We start from the raw sequence: 26,882 nt of genomic DNA on the forward strand, positions 1-26,882 counted from the left end.
TCAAACCAACACGTATTACAACCACCTCCATCTCCACCACATATCTCCTACTAACTGCCCACTTAACTGCCCCCAATGCGATGAGCCTAACACCACAGTTCACCTCGTCTGGACGTGCCCCACCAACACTCCACCACCCAGATCCCCTACCCTTGAGCAGTGGGAGTGCGCGTTGCAGAGCTGCCAGCTCGAAGACCAGGAGGCCCCCGATCTCTCGGGCGAGGATGGCAGCCGCGGCACGCGGCCTACCAGAATAGGGTGGCCGCCCACAGCTCCTAACTCTTTTTCTCCCCTACCCCATCCCTGTTGTTTCAATGAATGTTCTCTCTCTCTCTCTCTCTCTCTCTCTCTCTCTCTCTCTCTCTCTCTCTCTCTCTCTCTGGACGCCATACGCATTCCACGCCACCTGTGCTCTGGCCGCCAGTCAAACCTTGGTAGGCTGATAGAATCTGACCAGAAGATCTCCCATAGTACGAGGCGGGAAGTTGACGGAAGAGAGAAGCATGTTCCGAGCTAAAGTCGCACGTTCTGATTATGCGTAGCGACGGACACGCAATCGCCCGTCGACGTCACTTGCAGCGGAAAGCGGAGATGCCCATATTTCTTCGCTCTTCTTTTTGTTTTTTTTTAATCGAAGTGCAGCGCCGAACGCATCGGCGCTCCGCGCCTGTGCAAACTTACAGACGGCATGTCTGCAGGGAGAAGGCGGCTACGCAGCGTGTCATCCATCTTGAGACTCCGCTCAGGGTCGCGATCAATCATAGGTGATCTGAATGAAAGAAAAAACGCAGTTTATTCGTCGCGTCGAAACAAAACAACCTTCGCTTGACGAAAGCTGATTTGCCCTTCCAATATAGGTGAGCTCGGGTTCTCTTCTGTAGTAGCAACCTGGGGCGAGGTCGAGCGACCATGTTCGGAATTCGGCGCCCCCCGCCTGCCTCCAGGGGTCCCGAACACGTCAGGCTCGTGGTGACCCTTCTTGTCTGTTTTGAGAAAACGCACTGCCTCGTCTTTGGAGACCGTAAGTGGTCGTTTTAAAGAAGTGCAGTTATAACGTTATAACAAAACCGCTTTGTTCGAAATTCCGCTTTATCCGAAATGTTTCGTGATCCCCTGTGCAGCGTACACAAAGGGCGAATCATACCCGGTTTTAAAGTATCGCTTATAACGAAGCTGATTTCCTGTCCCGAGGACCTCGCAATAGTCGCATCGGCTCAGTGGCTATGGCGTTGCGCTGCTGAGCCCAAGCACGGAGGTTCGATCCGGTCGCGGTGGCTGCTTATCTGACGGAGGCGAAAGCGAAAACACCAGTGTGTCTAGATTTCGGCGCACGTTAAAGATCTCCAGGCGATGAAAATTAATCCGGAGCCCTCCACTACGGCGCGCCTTACAGCGTGTTGCTTCGGCACGTTACACCGTACAATTAATCTGCCTTGGAACAACGAGAATTTCCTTTAACCTCGACATCTTCTGCTGCAATCTGTGTTACTTTCGGGTACACCGAACGGATTTTTTTTTCACGCGGATGATTCTCGGCTTAAATGTGGAGTTAATCTGAGAACCGCCTGACAAGTTAAGCGGGTTCTGTAATGTGGAATGCCGATTGCCACTTCGTGGTCAAAAATAGCGCTTTGACGACTATTCTAAATCTCACAGGTAACATAACCTAGACAGGCTGAGGTAGGAATACGTTGCTGCGAAGCATTTGGCCCCCACAGTACTTCCTTCGGAACTAAAACACTGTGCTTTCGTTGTGTTGCTTTTAAAGCAGCCATTTTTTATGTCACGTGATCTGCAGTTCATTCGGGGCTCAAATTGAGGCTCAAAAGTTCAATATTGAGGCTCGAAATGTAGCCGAACGTCTTAGATTGCCTTTGGCTTGTGATCTTCGGAGCTCTCGAATGCATCCGCTCTTAATTCACTTTCTCCTTCTCATTCCGCCTATCGAATGAGACAGATAGAAAACCCTTTAAAAAGCAGAGAGTTTTTCCGGCGTTTTCAATCGCTTACGTTCTTCTCTGGTGAGGATGGGGGTGTGGGGAAAAAACGCCCCACAAAGAGGTGGGCAGGGAGGAAAAATAAAATGACTGGCAAAGGTTGACGTGCTTGGCGGACTATTTTTATATTGCGTCGCAGAATGCACAATTTCGGAATGTGACCAATGGCTCCAAGTAAGAAAACAAACTTTTCAGGGCATGGTGCTGCTTTGGGAGACAAGTCCATGGTCCTAGAATAGTCTTCAGAGTTACCGGCCCTTGTTCTAGCCGTTCGATAACTTCAAAAAATGTTATCTTGGTGCCATGTAGGCGGTACATTCTAAGAAGCATGCACCCTTTTGTCTAACGACGACGACGGTTGAATGCAAAGTTTTCTCGTGATGGATTCTTCGCTACGTAGAAAAATTAAGTGTACATGAAATTCAGCGGAGCCGCCTTTTTGCATTGACAGCAAGGTTTGGGAGAAAGTCTTGGGGACGGCTTCATGGACCCCTGAAATGCCGTAGTAAGCATCCTGGTTGTTCGCGGAATCCCATTTGAGAACCTTCCGCTTATTTTGCCCCAACAAATGTCATCACGGCAATGCAGTCGTGTACAACAGCAAAGGCAACTTCACAGGGGATCGATGTTCAGCATTTGATAGAATAAGTGGAGTCTCATGGAGTTATTTTATATCAGCCTGCTTATATTAGCCCCCCCCACCCCCCCCCCCCCCCCACTTCCGAAAAAAAATGCATTCTTAGCGGTACGGTTTTAGGGGCGAAGTAAGTGGCTGGGGCTGTTGGCGTCTCCTATCGTCGTCGTCGACGTAGTGGTCGTCTCATGTAGTCACGGTACTAAAACACAGGGAAACTCGTTTACGCCTCGCGCTAGAACGTAAAATGTACTAAAAAAAAAACCTGGACGCTAGTTTGCACCTCGCGCTGGAGCACTTCGTAACGCGTACAAAAAAAAAAAACACCGGGACACTCGTTTACGCCTCGCGCTAGAGAGCTTCGTGCTTCAAACACAAGAGACCTCTACCCCAGCAATTTTATCCACAACGAATCAGACCGGAAGGCCGCACTGCTCATCCCCAATAAGGACATCGAGAAGGCTCATGTGGCTCTAGCGATCCGTGCGGGACCTCCAGTGCTTCAGCGAGATCCGCCACAGCACACATGAAACGGCCCGGCCACAGGGGGCCGCCGTCGGATGCAAGCTGGGCTCGAACGCTGACCCTCTGAGCAATATCGGGTTCAGCAATATCGGGCAATCTCTCTCTCTCTCTCTCTCTCTCTCTCTCTCTCTCTCTCTCTCTCTCTCTCTCTCTCTCTCTCTCTCTCTCTCTCTCTCTCTCTCTCTCTCTCTCTCTCTCTCTCTCTCTCTCTGCGGTTTCATCTCCGTTGGCAAGAATTCCAAGGCGCCAAGACTATACTTATACACTGTATGCTTCGCCCCTCCTTGGGTTTCACGTTAGGGGAGGTGGCCCGGGATTCTTTTGCTAAATAGTTGAGCCAACTTCAGGGAATTCAATGTATTTCGCTTCATAGGGATACATAGAGTGTTATGGTGATACTTAAAGAACGGCCCTAGGACCTGCATACTTTGATATCACGCCGCCTACACTGCCTCCAAAGTTTTCCTCCAAGCAATGCATTTGTGCATGGTAGTGAAGTCGACTTTAAAGGGGCTTGATGTGTACCGCTTCATACATAGGTTCTTCGAGTGGCATTAAAGGCCCGCTCTTTAAACTTTAGACTTCTTATGTTGACCAGGAAAAAAGGTCTTCCCAGAAACGCAGTCAGGTATAGTTGTGAAGTAGGATTTAGCAGGGCTCGCTGAATAGCAGAGCTGCTCACGCATTTATCTGACTATTCCTTTCGTGCGGGTATCTGCAATCTTTTTATTTCTAAGCCCAGGCGCGCCAGAAACCTCATGGTGCATCGCCACCGATTTTATAGCCGCCGACGTCACTGTTTTTTTTTTCTCGTCATAAGTCACTTAAGCTTTCGCGTGGTGACCTTGAACCCTTCTACGATCTACAGTACCCGCTGTAACCATTCGAATACATTTTTACTTCCCCTCCCTCCCTCCATCTCTTCCTGTCTCTCTCGTCGCAAACATCGCTGCAGGGCCAATGTCGGCCTGCTACGACGAGCTCGGGTGCCTGAACTTGAGCGGCTTCTACGATCCCAAGGTGCGCTTTGTGAACGCCGTTCCGTGGCCCCGGGTCAAGATACGCACCCACTTCAAGTTTTACTCGAGGAAGAACCCTCAAGAGGCCGACGCCTTCCCGTGGACCGTCACGGCGGACGAACTGCGGGATTCCCACTTCGAGCCTTGTCTGGAGACAAAAATATTCGTACATGGTTATTTGCAGATCAACAAAGTTCCCGACACTCCAATGAAGGTGCGTAAAAGAGCGCTTTCCAGCTGGGTCGAGCTATGGGGTTCCGTTAAGGTCTTTCAATTTTGAATGCAGTTGTTTAACCACAATATGACGTTGAAAATGACCCAACTAATCAAGCGGGAGTGCGTATGTCGGATTATTTCCGTGATTTCATCATGGTTGGTGTTTCAAGTTACCCATCATGCTGTTTCAGCACTCAGCCCATCTGAGTAGACTGCCGTGAAAGTTATCGCAAAATTTGTGGTCCTCGTGTTTTCTTACGATAGGTACAACTACCCGTCAGCCTAAACGTTATCAAGTTTATTACTCTAATAAGAACTGTGGTTGATTTCTCCGTCATAGCAATCGGTAAAACACGAAAGTGAAATGTGCAACGAGATCTGCAAAGAATGAGAATGTGTTGTGGGTTGGCGGCTGTCTTGTGGGTGTGCATAGTGAGTGACGTCCTGCTTGCGGGTCGCTTCGGCGTTATTTCTGTGGCGGACAGGACGTCAGTGAAACCACGGTGTATCCCGAGATGCACACGTTCGTGTTAAAATATAAAACCAGAAAACGAACAACCCTAAGTATAACGTACTCTTTAGAATTAAAAGTTGCTTCCCCGCACGAACACTCTGTATGCAGGGGTGCACCCTTCACAGGCCGTTTGCTTCGTTACAATGTCGTCATTTCCGTGACGGACAGGACGTCAGTGAAATCTTGGTGTACCCAGGCATAAAACACTGTCGTGTTAAAATAAAGATGTGGCTAAATAACAGGAACGTCTTTCCCGCAAAGTTCGCGCAAATTCGCGCAGTCGTAGCTCCATCACTTGATTAAAGGGATCGTATGCCCGAAAGGAAAACTTCAGTTCGTTTGACTCTCTATCTTATGAACCGCATTGCCCCACAACGGCCTCATTAAAGTGACCGAGGTAGATTACAGCTATTAGTTTATTTACGTACATGCTTATCTGATTGATCCGAAACCTGTAGTTGCATGTAACTACGGGTTACAGCTAAGAGCTCAATAGAGACTGCAGTCTGTATTGAGGTGTGAGCTGTGTCGACACTGCGATACAATGACCACTACTAGTGTGCATTCCGAACAGTAAATTGTACATTTGAATTTCAGCTGATAGGTGAGATATACAGGGTGTCCCAGCTATCATGCACCAAGATTTAAAAAAAGAGTAAAGGCGTAACTCGAAAGAAACCAGGTGCATAATGTTTGCAGTACTGTGAAGAAGCGGACAGTATTTTTTTCTTTAATGAGACTTAATTAACTAATTGTAATTAATTATCTAACTCGAGAAATACTCTCCTAATCACTAAAGTGTCAATGAGGCACTTGAAGGTAACCACGAGGGGCATCTAACTGCGGTATTTTCAGCGATGAACTAATTGCGTACACATTTATTCTGACTGATAAAGGAAACCCGCGAAATATGAAAAATACCACGTGACGGCGCCTCCGCGCGCACCGTAAAGCAACGCCCTCAAACAGGCTGCCTCTGAGTTAGCCAGAATGAAATAGACAAAAGAAAGAAAGAAGAAATCGCGACCGAGTTTGTTCCTTATCTGCACACGCGTCCCGCGAATCTTGCTGCTGCTGCTCCTTCCATGCATGCTATTATCAAGGTGATGCTCTGTCTCTTCGGGCGGGTAACCCGCGAAGCAGTTGCTTTCAATCAGCTTTGTTTGGGGACGCTGCTTTACAATGCGCGCGTAAGCGTCGTCACGTGGTATTTTTCATATTTCGCGCGTTTCCTTTATCAGTCAGAATAAATGAGTACGCAATTAGTTCGTCGCTGAAAATAGCGCAGTTAGATGCCCCTCGTGGTTACCTACAAGTGCCTCATTGAGACTTTAGTGATTAGGACAGTATTTATCGAGTTACATAATTAATTACAATTAATTAATTAAGTCTCATTAACGAAAAAATTACTCTCCGCTTCTTCACAGTACTGCAAACATTATGCACTAGGTTTTCTTAGAGTTACGCAATTTCTCTTTTTTTAAATCTTGGTGCATGATAGCTGGGACACCCTGTATATTCGTTATTTTAATTTGTGGATAGTTGTCGACGTCTTCAAACTGCCGAAATAATCTAGCTGGAGTGTTTCCTCTGACAGTGACTTTTTGTTGGGTATAAGTTGCGTAACCTTTACAGCCTTAGTGGACATCTTGCTATCACCCAAATGACTTGCTGTGCCACAGTCAGTTTAATACTGACGCGAAGCATACCTAAGCACACAACAAATGAACAAATCCACATTTGTTCATTTGTTACGGGTGCGTAACAAACGGTTGTTACGCAAACGCAGCGCCATTCGATTCGCCGAATCTTGACAATGCACGTCACTCTGTTGACTGCTTCTACGACGCTTGTGTTTTTCTTCTAGTTTATTGCGGGGCACAAGTTCGCTCCAGTACACATTGTTTACTTAAAGAACCTTGCGTTCTCCTTCGCTGAGTGACAATGCTCAGGCCATCAGGGACGCGCTCCTGGCGCTGGGTGACTTCAACGTGATCCTGGTCGACTGGTCCAGCGGGAGCAAGTACGAGTACGTCCAAGCCACGGCGAATACGAGAATCGTAGGACTGGAAATCGCTCGTCTCATCGGCCTCCTACAGGTATCTTTCGGAAGGGTAACTTTCCCACATAGCACCGGCTTGTGTCCTCTTTAAAGGGGCCATGATGACAAAATGCAAGTTTAGTTCAGTCAAAAGATTGTCTCGTTAGAATCATGCCGACACCACTTTTAACGTAAACTAAGCTGTATAATTAGGAAAAAAAGGAATGGTCATGCGACCGACTAGCTCATTTCCCGCAACAGAACCTACGATGTCATACCAGCCACCTCTCCGATTGGCGGAGGCCAGAAAGAGCAAACGTAAAATAAGGCAGAGCTTATAAGCTTGCCAAACGAGCTATTTGCGCTTAAATTTACGGCACATTCTTTTTATATCAGTGAGAATGGTGGGACGAACAGTGGAAGTTACGAAAGCACACGTAAACATAAAAGTACCGATACGTACGATGCGTACTGCTGTTGGTACTGCGCGCACTATGCTTCATTTAGATGCACAGCACTGCGGGGCTTTGCGGTTGTCTCAGACGACACTGGCCGATTGACGCAAGCGACGGTGTGTTACGTGACCATATTTGTCGAGCGGGCACCACGTTTCACGAAACGATTATTTTCTCCATGAACAAAAACAAGCGAGGTTTAAATACGGTCACAAACAAACCAAAGGAAGAAAACGGCTTGCCGCGGTGTGGTGGGGCCATCTAGGTTGACTGACAGTAAGCAAGCCTCCGCTCCACGTCAAGTTTAGCTGAAAGACATGTTCTTATGATGCCATTGCAAACGTCGTTCAAACACACGTTTTGGCGCGAGAATCAAAATTTTAGCTTAAATTGAATAATTTGTGAGTCAGTAAAGCATCGTTTGCTTCCGGACAAGCGCTGAACGAACTATAGACCACGAAATCTTTCGAATAGAACAAACTTGTATTTTTTCTTCATGGCCCATTTAACGTAAACTCGTTCTTCATCTAAACGGCCTCACATTATGCGGTGCTCTTGCGGGGACCAAAATTTCTCAGTTTTTTTTTCCCTAGTTTATCACACTCGTTCTTCTTAGTAAGATCAGTGCAATAGATAAGCATATGACCCTGGTACTCCTGTTTTCCTATTCTGAGGATTATATGGTAGTGTCGGAAACCCTTGCGAGATCTGTGGAAAACCCTCTCTCGCGGAAACAAAAAGAGCATGGGTCCGCAATGCGAGAACAGGGTAAATCCGGTGGATAAAACTACGTATCAGTGATTTTCTACTGCATATAATTAACTGCAAACGCTGGTATGCGCAGGCCTGCCATAGCCCTATTCGGTGAACGCGGTTGTGTGCCTTCCTAACGTCTCCATCGGCTGCAAGCGCCCTGTGGCCGAAGAAAAAATTAGCAGTGGCTTAGCTCGGCTGTGCCAGGATATACGTAGCGTGAGCTAAGGTTCAGCTGGTTATTCTTAGCTTTCCTGGTTGTCTAGGATTGGCTGATTATCATGCTTACTGCTGCTAAGACGATTTCCAATCCAATCCAATTTAATCCAATCTAATCCAAACCAATTCAATCCAATCCAATCCAGTCGTGGCGGCGGCGGCGCCAGCTGTGCGCCGTGAGACGTTACTGCTCCTCGCGCATGCGCAGCACGGCTCTCCAGAAGCCGCGCGAAACTGCTCAACCTCGGCCAGTGTAGCTCACGCTACAAAAGGGGTGATGATGAAAAAAGGTCAATATCCGACAAACAAAACTTCTGGCGCAGCAGAGGACGAGGGGGCGGGGGCTATACGACGGCCATGTGTTAGGCCTACCGTCACTCACTGAGGTGTAATAATGACGGCAACCACAACCCGCAACTTTACGCGCTCCGAGTGTGACGTTCCTCAGTTGGCACGTGATTAGACTACCTAAGTTAAGGTTATACCTAAGATAGACTAAGACTCTTAGTCACGGCAACGGAGGCGAGGAGGAAAATACGAAAACAAAAAAAATGTGAAGAAAATAAGGTTACGACCAACGTGCTGAAATATGACCGGTTTGTCGCCTCGTGTGTTTCGCGACATATCATACCTTAATAAACATTAAACTCGGTATCATTCAACTCGGTGATTTAAAAATTCGGTAACATAATTGAGCGAGAAGTGAAACGCCGTTGTCATTAGAGAAAGCTTAAATTCCTTTTTTTTTTTCTGTGTAAAATAAATGAGATGTTGTACGTTCAGAAACTAAGCACTTTTATGGTTTGCCTAAGAAGTCATTCTTTTCTGCTCTTTGAAAGCAAGCCTTCGGAGTTACGACGGACAAGTTCCACATCTTAGGTCACAGTTTGGGCTCTCACATAGCCGGCTACGCTGGACAGAAGCTACGCAACCTTGGCCGAATCACGGGTGAGACGAAACCACAGGGCTTTTCCTCCAATACGCAGTTCATCGTTTGGCGCACTTAAGGGTAAGCTGAGCTCCAGAAGACCGTGGGGCTCATTGAAATGCAAGCTTCACTATACTCGGGGACAAGTTAAGAACGGCAATAGCTCATGTACGGTACCACTCCGCCTAAGCGACGGACCCGGATGTCGACGGGCGCGCGTTTTGAAAGGAGATTGCTATGAATGCGTGATATCGTCTGCCTTCTCTCATGTAGTTTGTTCGCCGTCACTGGAGTACTTTATAAGCATGTTAAGTCCGAAAAATCACGAAAACGGTTCGTGCAATGTTCAAAATATTCCCAGTAACGCACTACTTGCGCCGCGCGGAGTAACATCTGGCTGCGGTGACGAGGCACAGCGGTAACTTCCGTTGCCTTTCTTAACTTGTACCCGAGCACAGATGCACTGGACATGGGAGAAAAAATAAGGGCAGTGTTGAACTGTCGACAATATTCGTGGCAGAATAGGGTAGAAACACAAAGGATGACACCGGGCCATTATCTGTATTATGATGATAGGGCGTGGGAGTAACAGTAATACAACGCTCAGTTATCAACTATCATGTTCCAACATAAAAATCGTTCTTAGTTCAACGTTGTCCCTTTTGTTTCTCTAATATGCACTAGCCCACGGCTGTCCTTAACATTTCTGCCATCCTCTTACATAATGATCACTGATTTTTTGGCGCTCTTTTAACTGTCTCTCGGATGCCTTACCGTAAATACTGTCGATGGTCAAACACTGTCCTCGGTATTTAATGTCCTGCCGTTAGAACCGATGATAGTCCGGGGCAGCTCTTTGGGCATATAACACCGCCGGCAGACAATGCTGGTCTTTGAATTTATCCGATGTGCGTGCTTGTAATCACGTCTGCATTACGCCATAATTATCACGCACCAACAAGCCCATGCCGACATCATAATCATGACGTTATTCACAGGCTATTTCGTGTCACCTGCCTTTCCTCGCGCTACACCTGCATGTTTTAGTGCACACGCTTCCACCACTCTTATTCATCGCAGTCAGCAGCAAAATACCCGGGCCTGTTACTGCAACAGATGTAATTAAGAAGAAGTTTATTTGACTCTAATTACTTGTTCCATAAAACCAATAATCGTTGGCTTCCATTGTGCTGCAATCTAGCTCGATAAACAAACTGCTTGAGCTGCATTTGGTTCATTTTGTCAGGTGGCTATTCTTGCTTGAATCTTCGCACGGCGGCGGTCAATACATCGTGCTCCCCGTCCTCTGGTTCACTGTTTAAAGCCAACTTTAAAGGGACACCGAAGACAAAGCTTCGTCTAAATTGGCATCCGCAGAAAACGAATATGTATACCAGTGCCTGAGACCTCCACTACTTTCACTTTCCATTTCATTAATGGAAATGGGGACACATGAAATACGTATCACAGAATCTTGTTTGCATGATTCAAGTTCCGTTTCGTCGTATTACGAGGATTCTTAGTTAACACACCAATTGCTGTGTTTGTACTTCTTTCCCATAATACGTCACTATTGCCCACATTACGTCACCAAAGCGCGAAATTTGAATGTTTCAGTGTTTCTTGCGTTTTTTTCGGTTTAACAAACGTGTTTTGTGTCTGGTCCGGAGCTGAGCGAGTTACCAAAGGCTCACAAACGAACGACGAGGACAGCACGAGAACTAATAACTGATTTATTATAAGTGAAAAACGTTTTGCTTGTGCATCAAAAGAAAGGGTTACCAAGTACTACTGGAAAAGTTGGGGAGGGGGAAACGAAAGCACATTTTTTGATAAAAACAGGCGCTAAACACCGTAATCTGTTCAATGGCTCTTTACCTTTGTTTATAGAACTGAGCTACAGCGTAATCTGCGCCTGACGCTTTTGTTTGCCAAACCTTCACGCTATAAATTGCTCTTTATGAATTCTATTTCGGGCGGGGGCGGCACGATTGAGCATGAGCTCACTCATTCGGTCTGCTGTGTTTATATGGGAAAGGCTTTGGTCGCGTGTGGTCTTGTGTGATTTTGCCAGAACTGAACTTTCCTTTACAGTGGGCTGCACTCACATTTTTTGCAGTGGGTCGCCGAGTTGCCTGAGGGGGCCGTTTGCCGACATGCGTACCGGTGTTCTCTAAGCCTCTCATTCAGACATTTCCTTGTCTGGCCCGTGTTTGCTTTGAAAAACCAACATGCAAAACCAACTAGCCCAATTCCTCACCTTACCCAGGGCGCTTTCTTTAATATTGATAAGTGTAGGAAGATGATGACAAGTTTTTGTTGTTTTGTTGTTGTTTGTCACTGTCCATAATGAAGCGCGCATCGCTCGACAACACCCATCGTGAGATGTTTGAATGACGCGCCACTCTGTAGCGGGAAGTGTAAAAACAAGGACAGTGTGCCCAGCCTTCACGAACAAGCCCGAAGGAGAACCAGCTTTGTTTGCTACCGATGCGCACGCTGATTGTTCAGCAGCAGGACTTCGGTATTAATCCCTTCAAGAGAGGGTCAACTTGATCTGCCATCAACGATGTATTCCACTCCACGTGAGCGGTGACCTTTTCAAGGTCGTCCCTGCAAGCCAATTTCGGTGTGCGCGGTAGCGAATTGGGGAAGATAGTACCCCTCCACCCGACGTAACCGTAAAACTGTATGACCGAGGCGGTTTTACGATGCATATTTAGCGAGCTTCCAAATAGAACCTAGCCCAAAGGCATCACATATTTATAGCATTACGAGTTTATGTAAGCAGTTGCTCTTAACAATCGCTCGCTGACTTAAACGGTTAGTTCATCATTCCTAACTACAGCCGTCATAACTAGCAGTTATAAAAAAGAAAGGCATGGTTTAGTAAGGCGTTTATTGCAGAGGGAGAGGCAAAATAAACAGGAAATAAGAAAAACGTTGGAAAAAAACTGTGATTGATTCCTCTGTCATAGGAATTGTTAAAACACGAAAGTGAAATGTGCAGCGAAATCTGCAGCTGAGCATGATTTGCGTGTCGGCGGCTGTCTTGTGGGTATGCTTGGCGAGAGACGTCCTGCTGGCGGGTCGCTTCGGCAAAGGTGGACTGGCGTCATTTCTGTGACGGATATGACGTCAGTGAAATCTTGGTGTATCCCGGCATAAAACGCTCTCGTGTTGAAACATACAACACGAAAACGAACAACCATAAGTATATCGTGCTCTTTAGTAGTAAAGGTTGCTTCCCCGCAAGAAGAACCTGTGTGCAGGGGTGCACCATTTACAGGCAGCTTGCTTTGTTGCACTGGCGTCACTTCCGTGACGGATATGACGTATGTGAAATCTTCGTGTATCCAGGCGTAAAACACTTTCGTGTTAAAACCGAGAGTTGGTAAATAAATTCCGCAAAACGTGCTGTACCGCTAGTTGGTGCGTATCAGCTTATGCTAAGAGCAGCTAAGATCGGAAATACAGAGAACGGAAAACAGAGAGAGACAAAAACACAGAGTAAGCCCACCCGATGTTACCGCTCTTTCCGTATTATTAGCTGATAAATACACCTCTCGTCGCAGTAGAAGCCTCGCAATTGGGCCGTAGTTTTTAGTAAATGTCAAAGTTATGCGTTCTAAGAACCGATGAACCGCTCTTTGACTTCAAGCGAAGCTCGAACAGCAGTTTTTGTGTGTTTTTATTCCTTGCAGCCCTCGACCCAGCACAGCCATTTTTCGAGGGAATGTCACCCCTGGTCCGGCTGGACCCAAGTGATGCTCAATTTGTGGATGCTATTCATACAGACGGGACGCGCTTTGTCCCCCCCAGGCCAGGTGAATATGTAGCGCTCTTGTGTTCGCGTACAGCTATACAAACTTTTCAGGCCCGGAAAGCTGGAGGTAAAATTACAGACACAGATCGTCTCCAATGATCCTCTTCCAATACGAAGCATTGGAAGAGCTTGCTTGCCTTGGGATAATTGGCACATTGTTTGCCTTGGGATAACTATGACAAGAACCCCTTGATTGCTTAGACTACCGCTAGAGATAATTAGTGGTGTGTGTGCGTGCGTGCATGCATGTGTGTGTGCGTGTTTGTGTGTGTGCATGCGTGTGTGCATGTGTGTGTGCGTGTGCGTGCGTGCGTGTGTGTGTGGGTGGGTGGGTGGGTGGGTGGGTGGGTGGGTGGGAGGGTGGGTGTGTTTTTAACGCTCTTACGCTAACGGTAGGTGTTACAACGAACACGAACGGAGCCGGAAAAATATTTCGCATTAAACCAATCACGCCGGCGTTATTTGGTTTGTACATGGTATAGAGACGGTGACTGAAAGAACAATAACGCCGGGATGGCGGAAAAAAATAAACGATGTAAGGAAAACATCATGCAGGGCAAAGTGGTGACCCTGTAGGCCGTTCTTAGACGTCCAAAGTCGGCCAACGCAAAAAAGTGCGAAAAACGCAGTGTGGGTCCAAGTGTCATATTTTACCCCGATGGCTGGTAATGTGAGATCCCCCACGTAGCCTATACCATTGCTGTAATACATGATTGCCCGAATACATATAGTCCATGTAAATTTGTTCGTTCTGACGGTGCCTGAGATTGGTATATTTGCACACTGTCTCTAAATCTTCCTAAGCTACAATCTAGATACCAATGAGCTGCTTTGCAAATAAAAACGTCAAGGCATTTTAGATGCCTTTTGTGCACTGTGCGAGTCTGACGAGAGACCCAGCAGGCATTCCTTTTACGTAATCCGGTCGTCAAAATGGACCAATGATGTGGCTAGCTTCTCTCGCGAATTCGCGTTGGACAGACAGTCTCAGAGACGGCGCAGGAACGACATACACTGAACGTAAATAGGAATACGAACACGATCTTTGGAACAATATGTACATGCATTTCATTCGAGTATATCCAAGCGGAATATCTGCAGATAAGAGAACATGGTCGAGGGGTAATCTGATCGCATTAGTGGTGTCAACACGTCGTATTTCTTCCCGCTTTTGTAGCGTGAGCTACACTGGCCGAGGTTGAGCAGTTTCGCGTGGCTCCTGGAGAGCCGTGCTGCGCATGCGCGAGGAGCAGTGACGTCACACAACGCACAGAACGTTCCTCGCTCCCCGGCGTCTCTCACGCACCCCACGCGCCCAGCGTCTTCGCCGACCTCCGTTCCGCACGTGGCGGCCCGGTCCACTTGATGATCATGCGACGGGTGGCCGGGTGTGGATTCAATGGCTCGTGCGTCGCAACAACACCGGTGTGCGCCTGTGGAACCAGCTTAGCTCTGGGGCGATTGGTGACGCTGCGCCGGAGCCGCTTGATAAATATACGTGTCTGACATAATGCGTATACCGTGTGTGTGTGTGTGTGTGTCATTGAAGCAGATGCATGATAATCAAGCTAATCCTAGACAACCAGGAAAGCTAACGAAAACCAGGTGAACCTTATCTCACGCTACGTATATCTTGGCATAGCCGAGCTAAGTCACTGCTACTTTTTAAAGCGAACCTTTCTATGCCTTACTGATGGCATTCTATGTCGCACCAGAACGCACTGCAGGAAAGCCAACTTTGCACAATGGGTTTCACGAAACGACGACAATGATGATGATTATAGTTATTATTATGATGATGATCCCGACTATGGTGGTGATGATGATGATGACGATTGTTATTGTGATGATGATGGTGATGATGATTGTTATTGTGATGATGATTATGATGCTGATTTATGATGATGATGTGTGATAATTCTGATGTGTGGTTATGATGATGATGATGATTAGCGAAGGCACATCGAGCTCCCCAAGAAAAACGCTTCCCGTGGTCGAGATCGAACATGGGCCCCTCGCGTTATGAAGCCGACGACTATCCGATCTCGCCAATACGATATGGTCGAAGCAGCTTGGATTTTGGACAGACTCGCGTTTTTACCATCTTACTCTTACTAAAGGGGCTTTGATTTTTGTTTTCAGTTGGCCTGGGAATGATCGAACCTGTGGGACACATTGACTTCTACCCCAACGGAGGTGTCACGCAGCCTGGTTGCGAACGGATTATTAGGAACTTCTCGCTCAAGAACGGGCTGACTCAAGGTAAGGCTCGAGCTGATGAAACCGCCGCTATGACGGCTCTTTCTTCTTGATGCCACGAAAGCTCACATTTGTCGTTCCGTGCAACTGGAAACTGGTAAATGCCTGAAAAACTCTTCTCCGGGGGAGTACTGAATCGCATAAAATACTCCGCTAAGAGCGTGCAAAAACTCCTCTCCTTAGCGGTGTATGGGCCGCATAAATACCCCATGTAAATGTTTCAAAAACACTCATTCACAGCGGAGTTTAATAAATACTTCCGTCTAGCGGAGTAAATCATTCTCCGATTCCGGAGTGGGATAGAGGATAAGCCTTTTACTTCGTATACAGCGCCTATTTCTGTTTAGTGTGTGGATACCGGTCCACCCGGTTGGCTGTAAAGTGTAAAATAATAAGGAACGCGCAAAATAACGTGTCACGCGTCGGCAGTACGATCCGCGAGCCATGATGTCCGCGTGCCCAACGGCACCGCCGTCAATAACCACGCTACACTGTTCGGCGAGTTCAGTCGCGCTGTTCCGGTAAAATCTGCTAAGATATATTTATACACCCCCCCCCAACTCCCCCCCGCCCCCAAACACCCCCCAGAAGAATTTAGACACCCCCCCCCCAAAAAAAAAAAATTCCACAACCAGGACCACAGGGATTTTTACACCCCCCCCCCCCCCCTAACATCCCCCCAACACTACTCCCCCAAGGAGGATTTCGACCACCTCAATATCAAAATTCTGGATAAATCCCTCCTGCTAGGTCCGCCATCATTCGCTTGGTGGGACGATGGCTTCACGCGAGATGATGCTTGTGGAAGTGAACCCCGCAGCTGTTGCATAATTAGGACGAGACAAACTTTTGGGTAAATGTAGGCTTATCAGCTCCAGTGAAACCCTAGGAGGGAAAATTCAACTCCCTCCCTGCTTATCTCCTTCGTATTTAAGTGTTTGTACCATTTTCCCCAAACACCAAAATAAACCACGGTGTCTCTGAGCCCCTTGCGATGGATGAACATGTGTCCGACCACCACCACCGTTGTGTTGAGTGAACTAGCATGCGCCGTCACTGGTTTCCGAAAGCGTGAAGAGAGTGTCGGCTGCCTTGCAAAGCTGCAGACGGCGTGTTGTTCCCAGACAGGCATCCGGGAGTCGGTGACCTGCCGTCACGAGAGAGCCATCCAGTTCATGGCCGACGCGATGACTACCGAGGCGATCGAGGACCCGGGCCAGTGCGCGTTCGTGGCCTACGCCTGCGCCAGCTACGAGCTCTTTCTTTCCGGGGCGTGCGCTGACTGCGGCGTGAACGGTGAAAAATGCGCCGTCATGGGGCTCTCTTCCATTGCGTCTTGGCGGCGGCAGGCGGAGCTCAAGATGTACCTGGGCACGAACGATCAGGAACCTTTCTGCTGTGAGTGCGCTCCGCTGGGCGTTGAAATGGACAATGCCTCTCAGTACGGCATACCTTTTAGGGGCGACGCACCTTAGGACCTCGCTTTGACCGGGGCTTGGCGTCCGTGTACGCAGTGTTGCGCATGCGCGAGGAGCATTGGATTGGATTGGATTGGACTTGGATTGAAATGTATTGGATTGGATTGGATTGGATTGGATTGGATTAAACTGAATAGTATCGAATTGGATTGGATTAGAATTGTATATACTGTACACACGCGTTGTCACTCATTTACATGCGCGAGTGGGCAATGCCACGGGTGATTTACGGTAAGAACGATCCCCACTGCTTCGCCCACTCGTCATGGTTCACTTCGTGGAGATGCGTGAATTTTTTTTAATGCGTCACATTCTTTGCCGAGTAGCCCCGCAGCCAGGACCATGTAACGCCCCCCATTTCCACAAAAATGCAGATTTGGCGGAAGTTCCACCTTTATTCGTTACAATAACCTAAGTGGAGATAATTGGCCGGACAGAATTTTGAAAAACCAAAAATAGGAAAAATAGAACAATAAAGTTGTCACGAAGATCTGACAAAATCGATAAATATGCATCTTATGCATTTCCCTTCAAAACGGAAGAATAACAAAAAAAAGTCCGCGAAAAACGTTCAAAAAACGAATTAAAAATGGCGTGAACAGACCAACTCTGCAGTACATACGCCTTGGATGTTCGGAAAAAAAATATAATTAGCGATGTAAAGACACTTCATAGCTATAATGATATAAATTTACATCACTGGCGAGAAAAAACAAAAATAAAACTTTAAAGAGAATAAAATAATCCAACGTCTTTCGCTACTCATAGCCATATTTGACTGCAAAGAACTCGCACTCTAGACAAGTTGATTAAGAATGCTACGCTTAGCATACAATTTCTGAAGATATTTTTTTTTCTGTGTCTTGAATTCCGCGCCAACCGCGCAAGAAAAAAAGGGCGCGTTCGAAATGCCGCAGAAAGGCTCCAGCCGCGCAAGAAAAAAATTACGCGTTCGAAATGAAAAACAGCTGAAGCATACGAAATTAAAGCAAGCACAAAATGAACAGACTCCTGCTGGCGCAGTTTCAAGCAGGGGGGGGGGGGGGGGGGGGGCGAGCACTGTGAAGGCGGGAAATTTGAAATGTACTGGGTGGAAGCAGTGAGAAGATATCGGCGCTGCAGCCCATTATGGCGAATCACTTCTCTGCACTTCCGACAACTTTCCCACTCAGTGGAACGGATTTAATTTCTTTTTTTTAAGCGTCCGAGGGCCAGTTACTCCACGGATGTTACCCTGCGCGACGGTACGGCCAGTGCACTGCACTCAGCTGATGACGTGGCCGATGGGTGTCATGACGTATCACGTGATTGATTTGGCCGAAAAATTTTTGCCCCAGTTGATGCTGGTGTTGACGAATTGCACCTATAGGGGCGGTCAAGGTTTAGCGCAACGTGTAGCCAAGGAAACAGTTTCAGTCCACATCTGAAAGGTAATACATAATTTCAATAACGCAGAAATGATTAACGTCCAGTCTAGAAACAGTCGCAGTCAATAATAACTTCGGCTGGCACTCAAATTCGCAGCAACCTTGTGTGGCCGTGCCGCGTATTTCTCGCAGTAAACAGCTGCCACACACACACAAAGCAGTCGAGGGCGCTTCCAAAAGTCGCGGGGCCTCATTCGCTCACTCGCCAAACCGCCCAAGGAGCACCTCGGTCACAAAGTGAGCACAGCAACCTCTGGACGCGTGTTCCACTATTCCCCCACTGTTGCCCGTCACGGTGGACGCCCAGCGCAGTGGCCTCAAGGTCACTCAAGGTCACTTCAAGCTGGCTGCGCGCTGCTTAATATTACGTGGGCAATAGATGGGACGTGCCGGCAAAATTTTGTGCCGTCAACCCACGGGCACAGAGCGACAGAAGAACAGAACAAAGAGCGCGTGTGGAGAAGGGGATGTCAAGCCGAGTCCCGAGCCGGCAGTGTCATTGGCTGCGGTGGCGTGGCGTCCGCAACCTTGCCTCTGCCCGATTTTTTGCCGTAAACAATTACAACAGAGGACGGATATCAGCTGAGGTGCTCAGAATCCTTGCAAAAAAAAAACCAATGGACCACCAGATTTTGCTAACCTGGGCCGCGGCCCATCAGGCTCTCAGAGGCAATGAAGGAGCAAACGAGCTCGCCCGAGGACTCACTTTCCGGGCAGGCCCAGGCACCCCTAGCTTCCACAGGACACACATTGTCTGAAAAAGACAGGATGTTCTCCTACCGAGAAATAACGCAATGTTATAGGTTAACGAGAAAAGAATACCCAGACGCAGACCGAAAACTCACCGAGAAGGAAGAGACAATCTGGCAAAAATTAGAGGTTGGAACCTGCCCAACTCCGCGCTACTGCTTAGTAAACTCTATCCGGGTCAATTTGAACCCAAATGCAAACATTGCGAAAGTCTGGCAAGTATGGACCACATGATATGGACGTGCCCACAGATGTCAGACGGCACACACACCATAGACACTTGGGAGGCTCCAATGCTCAGCTCAGACGTAGATGCCCAACGGAAGATCATCAATCAAGCTCAGGCAGCCGCCAGGTCCAAAGGGATACTGGCCGACTCCTAGCAAGGGTTTTGAAAAACCCATTGATTGATACTAAATAGAAGTCTTTCATCATCATCATCATCATCATGCCTCTGCCCGACGCGTTCATCGTTCGGCTTCTCGACACGTTTTGTCCCAGCATGTACACGTTCTAAAACAGAGTGTGACGCGCGTGCTGGGCCGCGCAAGCGGCATAAGAGGATGGAAGGGAAATGACGGCGGTGAAATGCCGACACTGGTGGACAGCAGATTGGAAAGCAGGCAGCCACTGGTAAAGCCAGCAAACGTCGCCACTTAGGCTGTTAGAACGCAGAGCACGATTGGCACGGTATGCGAGGGGTGGGAGAGAAACTCCCTGTTGTGAAATTCTAAAGCCGTAGCTAAGGCGCGCGCTCCTGAACAAAAGCATCATGTTCGCGAAGGAGCGGAAACAAATGCTCACCCGCCAACCGATCTTGCAGTAACTGTTTTCGTTGTCGCCTCAACTTTTTGCCGGGCGCGTACGTGCTTGGCTTTGTTGCGGGCTTGGAGTGTGTACGGGGGATGTGTGGATTCAGGCTTTTCTTGTTAACGTGATAGGGACGAGTGCATCAAAAGGACAGAATTGTTAATTGTTTATAACGATTGCGTTAGGCTATGTTCAGACTACCGACGCAAAGGCCATATCGTGATCTGTGGACGTAAAAAAAACTGCCTGTCACGCAGTTCGGTTGGCTGAGACGTGAAATGACGTCATTCTTTAAAGTTATTACAATGCGGCAATAGTCCGCCTTACTTCTGCGAAAGTGTGTATTGCAGAGTGTGTCAGACTGATGGCCGTCTCATTTTTATTTTGCAGTATACCACTTCAACGTCGTTGTAAATATTGTGTCGCTGCCCGCAAAAGTAACCGGAAAGCTCACTCTCCGTCTGAGTGGGGAAGAAGGAGAAGCGACCTTTGCGCTGAGTAAGAGGTACGATTCAGACAATTTCATCCCTGCTAAATCTGCTGTCTTGAATGCAATGCACACTTAACCTTTTTCTCTAAGCCTGAAGCCTGAAGTTGCATGAAGCCGATACGGCGGGCACCGGATAGCAAAAAAAAAAAGAAGAGCGGGGGGGCGGGGGGGGGGGGGGGGGGGGGGCTTTGCAAGGGATGAAAATTTGGCGAATTGACAATAATGCGAAAAAACTGGAACAAAAATTCTCTTTATTTTGAATTTTGGAGCTTGTAGATTGATCCGCTTTTTGTACCTGCGCAAAGAAAGGAAGTGAAGACGTTATTTTTTTAGCTGTGAAGATGAGGGACAATGTCAACGATTGATTTGATTGATTGTAGGGTTTAACGCGCCGATGCAACGCAGGCGATGAGGCGCGCCGTAGTGGAGGGCTCCGGATTAATTTTGACCACCTGGGGATCTTTAACGTGCGCCGAAATCTCGTACCCACGGGAGTTTTTGCTTTTGGCCTCCATCAGAAAAGCGGCCTCCGCGACCGGGAATCGAACCCGCGACCTCGTGCTCAGCAGCGCAACGCCTACAATGCCAACTAGAAGCGACCTTTCTTTGTACCCGTCTAGCCCCATTTGAGGGGGAGATTGCCATGACGGGCTTCAGAAAGGAAGCGACAAGGGGAGGGGATTAGGATGTCGTACCAGGGGCCGCATATTACTGCCCCGCGGGCCACATGCGTTTCCGACCCTTGCTCTAAGCTATACACGGCAACAAGGTTTGAGAACAAAAAATATGTACGAGAACACCTAAGCACTTATATGTGGTGAATGGGAAAGCATTAATGTGTAATTGAGTGCCCCTTCGGCCTACAGTAGTAGACCTAAATAGGATAGTGATGGTGATGATGATGACGACTACGATGATGATGATGACGCTGGTGACGACGATGATGATAGGTGTGCCTCCACGTTCGGCGCCAAGAAAACCTGAAGCGGCCGCCGGGCCTGCCCGATGTGCTGCGATGCCCGACACATAGTGCCCTGGCTTCATGACACTGACTTTGTGGGAGATAAGCGATTACGGGAGATAACGTTTGACAGCACATAAACGAAGCGAGCTGGGATACATATTTTGGCTAATGCAGCTGGTGCTTAAAGAAGACTTGATACACTGCTCAAGTATGCCACGACTCATTTTGTTCATTTTTCCTCTAGGAGAGCTAACTTTAAAGTTAACCACGACTTGTTCAGTTCTTTATACATAACTGCTCATAATACCCAAAAATATCCCCAGAATACTATTCAGTAATTTTCAAAGCGAGTTTTAGGGACATCCAAGAACCATACTTAAAGGCAGGTCGATAAATAAAATAAACCGAATTCGGATATATGTTTGTAGCAACATTATGGGTGAAATGCACATTGCTGTTGCAAAACTTAAATATTTCCCGCACTGCGCAGAAAGATTCGGGCATACGAAAAAATTTCAGGGGCGGTGATTACTGCAGCACTCGATAGGGTTCACGACGTAGACAACGCTCGACGAATGACATTCGACGCGCGGACAAAAACGCAGCACAATTGACCTGCAAAAAAGAAAAAAAAAGAAAACAAAAACTTCAGATGACTTGCATAACCACCACCTGATGGAAAACGCACTTCGGAGGTTTTATTTGATCCGGCCGCTGAAAACAATCAGCGGGGACGTCATGAACTGATCATCTGGTTCAGACGTGGGGTTTGACACGACGAAGCTACATATGGGCCCTGACGGAATCTTGACACAGCGGAAATTTTTGTGTTTTGCCTCAAGAAAAAAAAAAAGTTCGGCCAACGCAGACCCGTTCAGACCTGCGTCATCATCAGCAGCACAACGCCTTAGCCAACGAGCCACCGCGGCGGGTCTCAAGTACAGTCGGGATCAATTTGAAGGTTATCGCGGGAGCACCGACCGCCCGCGACGACAGCGCCTTAGCGTGACACTTTTTACCATCACCCATAACGAGATTATGCTAGGTTTGCTTCTCCCATGGCTGTTCCAGGCAGTGCGCGCACTGCCGTCAAAAACGATAAAGGACACGCTCGTTTATTTTTTCTTTATCCTTTCATCGACATACTTCACACTGATACGCAAACTTCTCAGGGTAACTATTGCGGCATGCCGGGGCATTTTGAAAAAAAAAATTGTAATTTGCTTCCGAAATGCCGCAATGCAGAGATATCGTCGGTGTTATCAGGTTGCCGAGGAACAAAACGCGGATACATCACCCAAAATGGAATGAAGAAAAAAACTGCGGCAGTCGGCCTTTGCAGAAGGGGGTGAGCGAATTATAAGCAACAGCCAAGGGGTGAGGGAGGGCAGCATAATCTCATCTTCGCGAATGAAAAAAAGTGCCGTGGAACGGCGCTCTGGTCTTGCTTGCTCGGTGCTACCGCGATAACCTTCAAATTGAGCCTGACTGCACAGTTGAACCTCGCTATAACGAACACTGATATAGCGAATTCAATCAATCAATCAATCAATCAATCAATCAGTCAGTTTTATTTTTCGCTCCAAAAAGTACAGCGAAAAAAGGGGGGCCGGAGAAAAAGCCGCTCATTTGCGGCTTGACGGGGCTCCGGACACCCATCGGCAGTGGACACAATGCAGTTACCGAAGCACACGTACATTAAAACATTAAAACATACATTTAAAAACATATTATGATATGACATTGAAATAAAACACACTAAAAACAAAAGATAGTCACAAGCACTTTTTAAAGGAACATTTCGACGGCTTTCTTCGTGTTCAGTTTCATAATGTCAATCGGCAATAGCCGATTGACATTATCGGCAATAGCGAACTAAATACTAACTTTGGTTGGCCATTTTTATTTCGATGACTTTTATTCTTTATAACGAAGCTGAAACCATGATAGCCGCGCGCGATATCAGATATAACGAAAAAATATTTGACCAGGAGTGTTAAAAACTACTTAGAAAACCCCCGTCGTCCGAAACTGCAGAAGTATACAGGCCCTTTTGTTCGTAGGCACTGTGGAAAAGTTCATCCTGTTCACTGCTGTGAGTAGCCACCAGACGAAGATCACATCTTTCATCAAATAAATAAAGACGCAGGCCTGCTTTGTCAAGTGAACTTTGTTATGTTGTAATTTCGCCTACTCATGTTCCGGTTAATTGAGGTTGAAATGCAACAAGGAGAAAGCTAAGGGTTGCCTTGTTTATAGTGGACTCGAAGCCTAAAGAATGCATTTTTGTATCAAGTATTTTTCCGCGAGCCAGATTGTCGATTTGTTAGAGCTGATCTTTACCTCTACTGTTACAACGAATATCGGATATAACAAACTAATTTGCTGTCCCGATATACTTCTTCGTTATAACGAGGTTCGACTGTAAACTTACTGCCATCTTTACAGGGAGGAAGAATTCTCCTCCGACTCCAACAAGACCTACCTCTCGACTACGGCCACAAGACTTGGCAACTTGCTGGAAGGGTCTCTAAGTATGGTCTCCGACGGCAAAGACGTAACAAGTCAACTAGTGATTCACCGAGTGATCGTCTTTCTCATGAACGACGTGGCCATGGCAAGGTGGGCAATCGGATATACGTCATCTTAAAGTGTCCATCACGGGCCCCCCTCGAGTTCCTACAAAACCGAGGCATCCGTCAAATTTTCCGCCGATGTTTTCTTGTTTAGGGGCGAAGCCCCTTAGGGGCTCGGGCTGTTGGCGTCTCCTGTCGTCGTCGTAATCGTCGCCTTATGTAGTCACGGTACCAAAACACCGGGACACTCGTTTACGCCTCGTGCTGGAACACTTCGTGCTTCAAAAACGCGAGACTTTTACAGTGAAGCTGTATACCTCTACCCCTAAATTGTTTCATCTCCGTGGGCAAAAACGCCTAGATGCCAAGAATACACTCATATATACACTGCATGCTCGCCCCTCCCCAGGTTTCACGTTAGGGGAGATGGCCCGGGATTTTTTTTATTATGATTAACAGCCCAGCGGTTTATTAACAGCCCAGCCCACGATGTCCAGTTGCAACGACCTGTGTCAATGTGCAGAGCTCGCATCCCCGCGAGTACACAGAGTGTAGCATCCTCCCTTCCCCTGTGGGGATCGTATCCCCGCTAGCACTCACATTCCCTTTCAGTAGGCCGAGGTTCCTCACACGGAGACAAGTTAGCCCTCATTCACACTGCCGTTTTTCACCCCGTCACGTCACCGTCTTCCGTCATGGGCGACGGTTTCTCGGGCGATTTCTCGCCGAAAACGGCGCGACGGTGACGGGAAGCCGAGCTCTACGTTTCCGTTCCGTCAACGCGACGGGACCACGCCGTGGTAAACCCGCCAATCAGAAAACGAATTTTTACGGCTAAATTTAGCGAAAAGTGAGCACACGTTAAAATCTAAGCCATTTTCTTTACCTTTCAGATTAAGCACGCTCAATTCTAGGCTAAACTGATCACTAGGCAGACGACCCTGTACTCTGACGGAGAGCTCCAGTACTAACGCTACTCCGTTTACGTCTCCGTCGCGGTCTTTTGACGTGACGGAGAAGGTGACGGCTGTGTGAATGAGGGCTTATTCGTATGTAATGTTATCAGTGCTTGCCACTTAATCGTTAACGCGCGCAAGCTCAAACGCGGACGTTCGCACGCACGCACAGAGTTGCTTGACATTTTGCTGCTTGCTACTTCTTGAATTACGTCGGGAGCTTTCCGTATCGCCCTATAATTTCCGGAGACCTTCTGTCGGCGAAGAATGACAAATTTCTTAATGTTACTCTCTCCCCCTAAGCCCATAGCCACGCTGCATGCTGACCCGATGTTCACCGCCGATGCTGCCAGCGTCGAGCTCATCGAGCTGGGCAACAGCGTAAACGACTCCAAGCTCCGCGTGCGTCCGTTGATACGGTTGTGCTTCCTGGCCTAGCTAAAAAATAACGGAGCAAAAACGAGATAACGTAGAATAACAAAGCGGCGCTCCCCCCGCTTGAGCTCCTCGTGTAGCCTTCACAACCGTGAAACGATTGTCAATTTTTGGTGCGAAAACTCTATATTACGCTATATCTCGCAGGGTATACCGTCGCAATGAACTTGAGCCGCCGGAGCGCGAGTGCGGCAAGTGTGACGTCACGCCACCTAATCCGCTGCGGATAGGCGCCGCAGCTACGCGCGCTCACAGCCTCGACGCTGTGGTACCACGTGACTAACCGACGGTTTAGGCACAGAGTTTTTTAGTAGTATACTACAGAGGAAAGTGCACCTGGGAATCCATGTCGTCGTGGGTGGTTATGGGAAGAGCTCAGTTTCTGGCTTGAGCTTGGCATGACAATCGGGTTCTTATGCGGTTTTTGGGATTTACTTTCTTCACTATGCATTAGCACGTATCCGAGCGACGAGATAGTTGAAATCCTCCCTGTTCTGTGGTAGCCGTGAGCCGTGGCAACTGCGTGTTCACTGAAAGAGCAGGCAGGGCGTGATCGTACCTAACCAACCTAACGTTGGTCATGCCGGCATCGTGCCGGAACGTATGACTGAGCGGGTAACGAACTCGCTCAGCAACAAGTAGCTGACGGTCGGAGCACCGGTCCAACTCGAAGGCGTCGTTTTCATAGGCACGCTAAAAAACATTTCTAAGCTCTTCAAACAACTTATTATTTGGAGTAATGGTAAAATTAATAAAACAATAGTAAGTCTCCCCCAAAATATTAACATTGTTGTTAACTGCCAGCCCGGCCTGCAGAATAGTAGGCCCAACCGTTCCGGCAAAAATGCGTTTTACTTCCTTTTTTCTTAACTTTAAAACATCCTGTTTTATTCTCCACCTATGTAATAACACACCATTCTTTACGTTTTTGCGGAACTGTGTTCGAATATACGGCCACTAAAACGTTTCAATCCAAGCCAATGACGAAACTAAGGCGAGCGCACGGTATAATGGCGGCCCATGACGACACAGACGGCCTTGATATGAACCGCATATACGCTAGCGTCAAATTCTTAGTTGCTCATTCTCGCCATGGCTAGCGCGCTGGCTGGGACACCTGTGCGTGCGAACCCGCGCAAGCGACAGTAAACGTCCATGTAATCGCCCAGAAGCCTAACTTGCATTAATTTAAGCAGCGCAGTGTTTGCAAAACAGGCCAAACAGACCTTTCGCTCGTTTTGACTGCAGGCTTACAAGCATTGAACCTGGCCCATTTTCAAGCTCTGCGCTCACTTCCTCTCGACATCACGTGCCGTCTAATTAGCAAGTGTTTGCACTGCGGCAAAGGGGAGCGCACAAGCTTTCACGGTGATTAACTTCGACCGTTTGTTCCAGGTACAGGAAGAAAAGGGTAACGTGTTTGAGGCCGACATCGATGGATGAAGCAAGGATAACGCTTTCCCGGTGCGACACGTAGCGGATAGGGAAGTCGGCGATATGAACTGTGGAAGGCGAGAACACGAAGCACGTGATAGAGTGTGTACAAAGTACAGCAACTGAAGAACAATAAAAGAAGCTCACGAATGTTATGGTTTGTAACTGGTTGAGTT

At 47.7% G+C, this 26,882-nt stretch overlaps 1 protein-coding gene across 2 annotated transcripts; it reads left to right on the forward strand.

Annotated features, from left to right (window-relative positions):
* The first annotated feature begins 817 nt into the window (after positions 1–817).
* On the forward strand, positions 818–26,839 carry LOC144162126 (pancreatic triacylglycerol lipase-like). 2 transcript variants are annotated; one of them, XM_077692616.1, is made up of 10 exons: positions 818–1,021; positions 4,112–4,389; positions 6,858–7,004; positions 9,213–9,321; positions 13,006–13,128; positions 15,270–15,389; positions 16,515–16,784; positions 20,242–20,356; positions 23,754–23,927; positions 26,668–26,839. In XM_077692616.1, exons 1-10 carry the CDS (start codon positions 910–912, stop codon positions 26,747–26,749), a joined length of 1,530 nt encoding a protein of 509 aa, XP_077548742.1. In that variant the 5' UTR covers positions 818–909; the 3' UTR covers positions 26,750–26,839. The 2 variants fall into 2 exon arrangements, with proteins under 2 accessions (XP_077548742.1, XP_077548743.1); XM_077692617.1 differs by lacking the exon at positions 16,515–16,784.
* The last annotated feature ends 43 nt before the right edge of the window (positions 26,840–26,882 follow it).

The sequence above is a fragment of the Haemaphysalis longicornis genome, unplaced genomic scaffold, assembly GCF_048455015.1.
Source record: "Haemaphysalis longicornis isolate Haplotype H1 unplaced genomic scaffold, Haemaphysalis longicornis Haplotype H1 scaffold_12, whole genome shotgun sequence".
NCBI lineage: Eukaryota > Metazoa > Arthropoda > Arachnida > Ixodida > Ixodidae > Haemaphysalis > Haemaphysalis longicornis.